The sequence below is a fragment of the Cucurbita moschata genome, unplaced genomic scaffold (genome assembly GCF_002738365.1).
Source record: "Cucurbita moschata cultivar Rifu unplaced genomic scaffold, Cmos_1.0 Cmo_Scf00025, whole genome shotgun sequence".
In the NCBI taxonomy this organism is placed as follows: domain Eukaryota; kingdom Viridiplantae; phylum Streptophyta; class Magnoliopsida; order Cucurbitales; family Cucurbitaceae; genus Cucurbita; species Cucurbita moschata.
In genome coordinates, this window is record NW_019268541.1 from 1,722,338 (window position 1) to 1,732,534 (window position 10,197).

Genomic DNA, 10,197 nt, shown 5'->3' on the forward strand with positions numbered 1-10,197 from the left:
ACTCCCAGACCTCCTCTCTACATTTCTCCATATCTGAAAAATCCTACTATTCTGCTTTAGCGAAACACCCCACAAAATAGCAAACAAGCTTGCTTGCCACAACACTTTTCCCTTGGTGCAAAAGCACATCCTCCAACAAAGATTGCTCATCTCTATTGCGAGCTTCTCTAACCCCAAAAGACCTCCATCAACAATTCCAAAGGTAGCTTGCGAGCGCGTGAAGGAGGAATGTTTTTGGACACGACCCAAGGTATTGGTTCTCTCCACTAAAACCTGGTACACAAAAAATTTTTTTAGGATTTTTTTCCTTCCATAAAAAGGAGAAGACTAATGCCTTAGGATCAATTGACCGTGTAGATGGAGAAGATAAAAAGTTAAAATAGGAATGACAAGAGAGCCCCCTTCCAGCGTTTGGAGACCATACTCTTAACATCCCTCCTCCTTGGAACGATAAAATGGTCTCGAAGGATAAATAAGATACCTGCCACCTCAATTGCCTCTCTATTTGGCAGAGGGTGGCAAAAACCAAAGAGATCGAAGAAGAATGACTAGGAGAAGACAAAACGAGGCCACAAGATGCGAACTCTTACCTAAAAAATGTAAAGATGGGAAAACAAGGTGCGCAAAGGCTTGTCTCTCACCCATTGGTCCTCCCAAAAATAAATCTTTAGGCCATCCCTAGCGGGATAGTTAATGAATTGAGAAAAGGAGAGGTGACCGATTGAGATTTGACTGAGTCTAGATGACTATCCATTTTCTTCCCTTTATAGACATCACCAAGGTATAGCTATCCTATCATTGATGGAGCTTGGAAGAGAAATGCCTGCTCATTATTATAAATGTAGTCCAGTACATTGCACATACTTTCAAGAAGTTTTACCTCACCAAAAGCTAGAGTTCCCACCATTTCCCAGTAAAATACCTCTCATCTTTCTATATAACATCCCACTTGAGCAAAGTCCGGTATTTTCATTGAAAAAAACATCACCGCTCATTACTCATTTCTCTTGTCCTTGCTGTTAGAGTCATGCACCTCTCTTTGTGTGTAAGTGAAACTAAGAATCTTAGTCAAACACTCTATTGGTTGAATATTTTTTGGTATGGTACAAATAATCTATTCTTTGAAATTCTCTCAAGCCAAAGTATATAGTCATTGCACATTTACTCAAAAAATGATCTCATGCCTCTTGGAGAGTGATAGATCCATGAAACAACTGTAAAGCGGAGAGAGACAAAATGAGTAGAGAGTGAAGAAAAGGAAGGTCTCCCAACTTCTTTGATATATCCATTGTGCTATATTAATGAGATATCTTGTTGATGGTCATGTTTTTATTTTTTTATTTTTGGATAGATAGTAGAAGTTTGAGTTAAGACGGAGTTGGTAGGTGTTGTTGTACTGTTCTAATCGATTTTATGATGTTAATTATGTGTAGGATTTTCCATTGTGACTTTTCTATTGCCAATAAGAAGTTCTTGTTTCTTTCTTTCTTCCTCTTCTTCTTTCTTTCAATTTTATTAAATGAAGTTTAATTATGAAGTGTTGAAGTGCAACAATGGCTAACAAAAGAATTGGCATTGGTTTTCATTTAAGCATTGCAGTTTCTTTGGTTCTGGTTAGGAGTATTTGTTTGTTTTAGGTGTTTTGTTCACAATTGAACTTTTATGCAACGCTTGTAACTTTTGCTCTTAGAAATGAAATTTCCTTGATATGAAAAATAGCTCAAAATGGTTGCACATTCTAGTTATTGCTATTATTTTCAATTTTCTATATCAATCAGTTCTAAGAGCTACACTTCCTAATGCAGAGGAAATATTATTGGAGAATGTTGAGCTCATTCTAGAGGCCTTTGATTATCTTCAATTGCCATTTGCCCTAAAGCAAGGTACTTTTAAGTTCATAGGCAAAATGGAAAAACTGAACATGTTTGGTATCGGTATCCATAACATGTTTTTTGTCTTTTCATACACATAAGTGGAATATGTATATCATGTTTTCTACACCTTGTTGCTATCTTTTTTATTCGTCTTCAATCAACTGGCGCAAATTAGCATTAAGATGTTGCAAAATTTTACTTCCTCTAGTTTTGGAACAAATTGCTTTTGCTTGACTAACAATTGGTTGTCAGGATACTTTAGATTTGAACCTATGCACTCTTTATTGGGGTAAACGCTCTCCCCTTTAAAGATTACAGTTTCCTTAGTCACTTGTTGGTCATTTTTATAATTCGTATATGGTGGCTCGGCTTACCTTTTTTTTTCTTTGTATATTTCATTCATCAATGAAACTCTACCCCATTGTTTCTTATAGAAAAAAAAAACCTATTTTTTTATAGGTGGTTTTACTTTCAAAAACATCCCTATAAAGAAGAAAATATGTCTTTATTGCTGTACTCCCAATACTTATTTCTTTATGAGGTTTTGCATGACTTTTTAAAAGGAAAAGAAAACGGACCACAATATTTCTCCGTTAGGAAAAGGGCTCCCTATACCTCTTAGAAGGTGTCGTTTGTTGAGGCTCTGAAAAATTATTAACTCTCTCTAGAGCTCGAGGTATATTGGCTAGTGTCTTTTAGAGGATGTGAGAACTGCAAGAAGAATTCTTATTTAGTTGGTAGGAACGGTATTGAATTTTCCTACCTCCAATATTTTGATGATACAATCATTTTTGTTTTGTCAAAATCAAGCTTTTTTTTAATGTAAAACTGGTGGGCCAGTATAGATTTCTATCAATGAAAATTTACAAAATTTCTATAAATGAAAATTCTTCCATTTCTTTCTAGCAGTAGTCAAATCAGTGCACAAAAACCATTATCTTTCAAATTGTTACCTTCCCCCCACTCCTATATGTGCAATGAAACAATCTTTCAACTCTTCTAGATATAGACTAAAAAATTCAGGCATTTCATGCTTGATATGTTTTTTGGTTAATTTTAATAGTTTAAATAAAATTTTAAATTAATGTTCTTAAGCTTCATTTTCTTTTTTTGCTATTGTAGGTCGTGTGGGGAGGTTAAGCATCAAGATTCCATGGAAAAAGCTTGGATGGGATCCGATCATTATCATTTTGGAGGATATATATATTTCTGCATCTCAACGGGATGATGAAGAGGTAATTATCAACTTTATATATTTTTCATAGGTAACAGGTTCTTTGGATGTAGTGAAGGGGAGGCTTCCTCCCTCTAGAGGCAGGAGGGCTTTTTAGGAGGAGATGGGTGAACTTTTTGGTCCGTGTGGTTCATGTTGGTGCTTGGTTGGGAATTTTAATGTGATTAGGAGTCCCAAGAAAAGATGCAAGGGGGAACGAGACGAGTTTGATGAGATAGTTTCATTGAGGATTGTGAGCCCTTTGGTCTCCCTTATTTAATGGGAGATTTACTTGGTCCAATCGTAGTTCTCTAATTAGGATTGTCAAATTCTTTTTTTCAAAATGGTGGATGGATATTTTCCTCAATGCGCGTTAATCCTTGGGACCTAGAGTTACATCTTATCATTGGCCTTCATTCCTTGATTTTGGATGTTCCAGTTGGGGCTTTTGTCCTTTTAGATTTGTAAATATGTGGTTGGATTATCTCTCTTTAAAATCCTTTCTCCCTTCGTGGTGGTAGGTGAGAGTGCCCGGAAATGGGAAAGGTATTGTTTCATTGGTAAGTTGAGGGCTCAAAAAGAAGCTTTGGAAGCGTGGAATAGGGAGGTGATCGAAGATCTAAGTATAAAAAATCAAGAGGTCATGGGTAAAAACACAACTCCAGAGGAGAGGACCTCTCAATAAGGGCGAGTATGTGGAGGTGGTTAGAAGAGAGGGCGGTGAGTTGGAGACAAAGATCTAAGGTGAATTTGGCTTAGGAAGGGAATGCCAATTTCGCCTATTCCCAGAGTTTCTAGTGGTGGATGAAGTAAGAACTTTTTATCCAATTTTCCTTGGATAATGATCTTGGGGAGCTGGTCTTGGGGATGAAGAGATTAAAGAAGTGCATTAATAATACAATTAATGAAGCCCAACCGAAGAGGACCCTCTGTCCAAGACCCGATCCAAGGTGTTAACCCTTCCTTGCAAAACCTACCCAAAGAACTTCACCTTCTGCACCAAGGACTAGAGGCCATAGCAGGGAGGAACGGTATTAATTTTAGAAGTAGATTTTCAAATTAATAATATTCACAAACAAGGATAATTCTGTAAAATCACTACATGATGATTGAATAGACTTGATGGATATCTGGAAAAGAGTTTTGAAGTCATCAGAAACAGAGTCGTTGATTATATCTTCTTCACCTGGATGGCTATGCTTCTGAAAATCAACCTCCATGTTACTAACTAATATCAGAATCACAATCCGAGACCTCAATGTAGGGGGGCAGAGTGATCATTGTGTGGGAATTTGTTTTAGAAGAAGATAGTAAAACCTTATCAAAATGTGTACCATTGAGCCCAATATTACAGCGTTCCACAACTACGTTGTGTGATAAATCCTTTGGAAGATCTTCTTTCTTTGTGTTGAATGTATCACTTTATGAACCACTAACTTTGTACAAGACTCTTCCACAAGATCGATGTTAAGTTTGGGGACGTTTGGATCTTGAGAATACAAAACACAAAGGGGTATATCGATAGAAACAAGGCGTAGAGTGCTCGATCTCCACAACCACTTATCCTCCAAAAAATTGGTATTCCTCCCATCCCCCACCACATTATGAATAAACTGGGAAGCAAAGGAAACTTCATCAAAATATCTTTTCAAGGGTTTTTGGAGGTGCCTTTAGCCCCAGCATCAGTCCAATCAAAGGGATGAGACCCATACTTACTAACAATAACCTTGCGCCATGAAGTGTTGGCTTCATGATACAATGCCAGAAGCTATTTAGCCAACTGGGCCGTGTTCTCACGTTTACTTATTTATGGGTTCTATACTAGCTTCTATTCTTTGCATTAGATTGGTTCATCTCCCAGTATTGGTTATTTAGGGTTCCTGCTGGCACACATATATATAGCATTCAAAAAAGCACGCTGGTTTTTTGGCACATAATTGAAGAATTCAAAAAACAACTTGGTTTAGTGGCTTTTGTTCGTTTCTTTGGGTGATTTGGGCAGAAAAAACAATTTGTTTTAATAATATTCAGAATCAACTTTAAGTTTTGCTCGTGTTCTGTCTTATCTTTGATAAGCTAAGTCTAAATTGTGTTTTTTTTCTTCTAGTTTTTCTACTATATCCGCCAGTTGTAGACTCTTTTTGAAACTCGTTTGGCCCTTTGGATATTTCATATCTCAAAAACTAATTGTTATTTGGGATTTCTTTTTTGGAGGGCTCAATAAACATAATTTACTTGGTAAAACTATTGAGTTAACGTGCAGCCTTCCAGAAGGAGAATGGATAATTTTAAACTTAATATCTCATTGTGAAATTGCTTGATATCTTTTTCTTTGTTACAGTGGAGCTCAGATGTGGTTGAAAAAAGAGAATTTGCTGGGAAGAAGGCCAAAATTGCTGCTGCTGAGCTGGCAAAATTATCACGGCGTGTAAGTGGTGAGCTACTTGGCTTCCATTCATTGCATTGTCAATGTCCTTTTTTTTTTGTCTTTTTTATAAACATTTTTCATTTATGTCCAATTTATGAATTCAAAGTCCAGTTATTTTTATTGGTTTGGAGTTTCCTTGATGGGGTCCAGAATGAGAAGAGAGTTATATGGGTCCAATTTATCAGGGCTTTTTTGTGGTCTTTGTGAATGGTAAAGAACAACAAAGCGTTCAAGGATTGAGAAAAGTATTTGATAGTTTTTTTGAATCCTCATCTTTTTTTGCTTTCACAGTGTAAAAATTCCGTGCTTTTTCAAAGTTATAGCTTGATATATTTTATATTCAATCGGAGTTCTTTTAGCACCCATTGGATTGTGGATTCTCTTGTCCCATCTTTTGTAATTTTATCTCATCAATGAAACCGTTTGGAATTTCCTTAGTCAGCACTTTTACTCATGAAATTCAATTTGTAAATATTAATGAGGTATGTTATCAGTTAGAACGAAGGAATAGAAGGATTTCAAGAATAAAGGTGAAGATATTGCATCTTCTTGCGGCAGATATAAGCTACTTGCACATTGAGTCTATGGGTTTCGGTTTTTCTCTTGCTTTTCTTTATCAAAATGGAGTTTTCTTCGTTGCAACTTGATTTCATTTGAGACTCAAAACCATAAGTTGCAAGTTTTTCCTTGATTGTAGAAGAATAAATAGAAGTTCATAAAAATTCTTGGATTTGGATGCAACAGAGTTATAAACCAGTTCTCGTTGTCGTAATATTCAAAGAAGCTTTAGGCTTGAAGTTAATCTCTCCAAGTCCATGGCCTTGGATTAGTGACATTTGAGGTTGCAAGCTGGTTGTCTTTTCCCTTTTGCATTTAGCAATGTCCCATGGTATCAATACTTGAACTTTATCTTCTTCTAGAGCCTTCTTATTGAGAAGATTGAACTCATGAGTAATAAATGGAATAAAGGTCATATTTCCGAAAGGTAGCTGATTAACTTCAATTTAATCTCTGGTCTTCAGTCTTCCAACCTATATATTTGTTTTTATTGTTATGGTTATTATTTGGATAAGGTACACAACTTGTTATTGAAGAAATGAAAAGAAGCGGCTCAAAAGATACAAACTCAGGGAGTGAATTGAAACAGAATAAAGAAAATATAAATGCATCCCGATTCAAATTAATATCTAGCAAACAAGAACCCAACATAAGACTTGGAGAGAGAACACCATGAAAAAAGCTTTCAATTTTGCAGATTCAAGACGATCAAGCCAAGGAAGATATCACTCCAATTATTAATTCCATTAAAAATAAAATGAAGAAATGTATCTAAGACATCTCGTGTGGGGACTCTTAGAGACAGAAACTTTCCGCAAATTAGGTAGAATTTGGTAAACACTTTAGGGACCAAGCTGATTTTGGCGTTGGTAGCATCCAGTTGAGTTTGGTACTAAAATCTAACTTGTCTCTACTCTATTCCAAGCTCTATAGCTTATTCTTGTCTTTAAGCTAGGCCAGAGCTCTCTTGATACTTAGCTGCAACCGTCTCAACCTTCATGATTCACAGTTCCACAACTTCAATGAGATCTCAAAAGATTCTTTTAAGTCTTGATGAAATGTTGTCTTTTTATAATCCTCCTTGGATTAAAGACCAAGATATGGTGAAAATGAATTTCAGCGAGCTAATGGTTGTTCTAGGTTGTTTGCTTACAAGAATTGGAAGGAGATTTAAAATGTTTTCAAAGATTATTTTAAGGATTTTGTTTCAATTAATCCCTTCATGGAAAACAAGGCTTTACTAAATTTTAAGTGTGGAAATTCATTAATGGTCTTGAATTTGAAGGTTGAAGGTAAATGGAGACTCGATGGTGAGTTTTATTTGCTTATTGAAAAGTGGGCTCGTGAACAATCATCCAAATTTTATTGAAGGTTATGGTGGATGAATCTCCATCAAGAACTTACCTCTAGCCAATTGGGATCTAGCCTAGTCAAACTTGTCTGACCATTACTTTGGTGGTCTTGGGAGTTTCTTCTCACACTCTTTATATATGAGATTGCACTGATGCCCGTATAGAAGTCAAAAGGACTTTGTGTAGTTTTCTTCCAGCTACAATTGAAATCAATGATAAAAAAAAGGGAATGTGTATAAGATTTGGTGATGTTAGATCCTCCAAATATCATTAAGAGCTCCTTGAATGACATCTCCAATTCTCTGGATTTACATCGTTTACATCAAATCACAGGACTTTTTAACGTGAATGATGATGTATTGATCTTCTACCAACTTTAGTTTCAGAGAATAGGGAGATTGTAGTCGCTGAGTTACTGATGAGTGTTTTTAATGGGTTTACTGTTCATGATCAGCTAACATTCTTTTTTTTCTGAGATGCTTGCTATCATTTACAACCTTTCTCCCGTTGCAGCATGCTCTGAGATTCTTGAGTCCTTTTTGAGGAATCTATTAAATTTTCGAGTCCTCAAAGCTCTTGACTGCTAATGACGTTAAAAATTGTTATGCTACTGCTTGTCCATTATACTATACTCAGAGAAGTGAGGTTAAAAATTTAATTAGTGCATAAAAATTAAATTTACCAATAAGTTAAATCATATAAGTCCATTTAAAGAAACCCGATAAAGAGCAAATGCCCAACTTGCCAAACTCCAAATTAAAAGTTACAAAAAGCTGTATTTTTTTAAGACCCAAATTATTTCTTCTTCCTTTTTCTTCACCTTTTGTTTTTGTGATTTCCCTCCCCTCCTTAGTGCCGTTTTCAACTGCCTTTGACAAATGGTGTTGCCACTACTTTTATGTTTTGAGGTTTTATTTTGTGGCATGTCCCTTGCTTGTCTGTGGCGTGTCCACCCCGTTCAAATTAAAAAAAAAAGACATGGAATTTACGTGTTGGACACTTGTCTGAGCGTGTTTGAACATATCCGTGTCTGACATGTGTATGACACAAACTCTTGTTCAAAAACGAAGTGTCCATGCTTCCTAGGCTTTTGGAGTGTTGAGATCGAGCATATGCCACATCATGCTTGGATCTTCTTGATGTGGCTTGAGGCCATGTATCTTTGTTGCATGCATGTGCTCTCCATGCTTGCTACTCATTCATGCACTCCACTGTGCTCTTTTAGCACTCGCAACGAGTCCCTATACCTTGCATATGTTTGCCCAATGATATGATGCATTGTGCCACTTGTCCCTTCTTGTAGCAACATGTTTCATATGACCTGAGGCTTCTAAGATATTTGGCACTAGCAGAAGCCAACCAATTCCATGCTTTGTAAAATACAATTGTTTCTAGTTTATTTCCATTACTTAACTCGGTTTTCTGCAGGTGATTTGTTGATGAACTCAGCTTACTTATAAATAGCATCCTGCTTGTGTGACTAAAGATTGCTTTGAATCATCAAATGAGATCACATTGCACTACTTCATGTATTATTTTTGTACCATTTTGATATAAACAAATTGAGTTCTGATTTACCGCGTTCTTTTTTTTTCAGTATTGTTTGCCCTGATACATTTTGTTTAAATCGTGTCCCAAAAGTAGGTTAAAGTGTTTGTCAGGAAGTTCTCTTGTTACTAAAAAAAATAACTTCTTTCATGCTCCTTTTCTGCAGATAATCAGGCTGGGCAATCATTTATCTCTTACATTACTGCAAAGGTGATGCTAATTTCTTGCCTTGTAACATATCTTAGTGTCATTTTATATGCAGTGTTTTTTAAATGTTTATATGATGTTTTTATTCATGTTGAATTTGGATTTGGTCATATTGTGCATGTGCTATGTGCTATGTGCTATGTGCTCATTCATATGTATATGCTTTTGAGACGAGTAAATTTAGGGACTGTTTTGTTGTACGAGTGAGAATTATTGGGCCTACGGGCTGAATTGTTGGTGTTCATTATCAGGCATGGAACTTGCAATACCAAAATTTTTATTCTAGAATAAGTATTATCACGTTTTTTTTTTAAATTTGTATATATTTTTATATATTTGATTTGGTAGATTTCTTATTATTCGTTTGTTGTCATATGTGGTTCTCGTGTGTTGATATATGTTTTGGATTTTAGTATTCATAATATGATCTCTTTCTTTCTTCTTAGATTCTTGACAACATTCAAATATCAATTAGAAATTTTCACGTCATGTTCCATGATATGACTGGTGACCTGGTAAGTCTTATCTATTATCCTCATTTCTCGTCATATGTTTTTCAATTATCAGTATGTTTGGTCTTTACTTGGTTATTGTTGCAAGTCGAAATTAGCTTGCCGTTTTTCTTATTTTATTTGAGAGAGGTACATTTGATTTTTACCATACACAAATGATAAAATAAATCTTAGATACCACGTAACAAGATAAGATAAATATAAATAAATTTTGTAGATACTAGCTAACAATATAGATAAGATTAATTACTTTCCTTATTTAATGAGATTGCACAAATATTCCTTAAATCAAAGCTTTTTTTTTCTTTTACACTCCCCTCAAGTTGAGGAATAGATATCATCCATTCCCAGCCTGGATACTAAATCTTCAACATATGTTTTTATTGTTTCTATTGTAAAGAAAATATATTTTATAAATTTGTTGAGGTCTCTACAAAAAAAAAAAAAAAAAAAAAAAAAAAAAAAAAAAAAAAAAAAAAAAAAAAAAAAAAAAAAAAAAAAAAAA

At 35.2% G+C, this 10,197-nt stretch overlaps 1 protein-coding gene across 1 annotated transcript in view; it reads left to right on the plus strand.

Moving 5' to 3' along the window:
• LOC111461381 overlaps window positions 1–10,197 on the plus strand; it is a 55,237-nt gene that overhangs the window by 1,105 nt on the left and 43,935 nt on the right. The window contains exons 2-6 of the mRNA XM_023104889.1: window positions 1,806–1,883; window positions 2,997–3,109; window positions 5,429–5,522; window positions 9,140–9,183; window positions 9,627–9,695. Coding sequence (XP_022960657.1) covers window positions 1,806–1,883; window positions 2,997–3,109; window positions 5,429–5,522; window positions 9,140–9,183; window positions 9,627–9,695 — 398 coding nt within the window. The remainder of the gene's footprint in view (window positions 1–1,805; window positions 1,884–2,996; window positions 3,110–5,428; window positions 5,523–9,139; window positions 9,184–9,626; window positions 9,696–10,197) is intronic.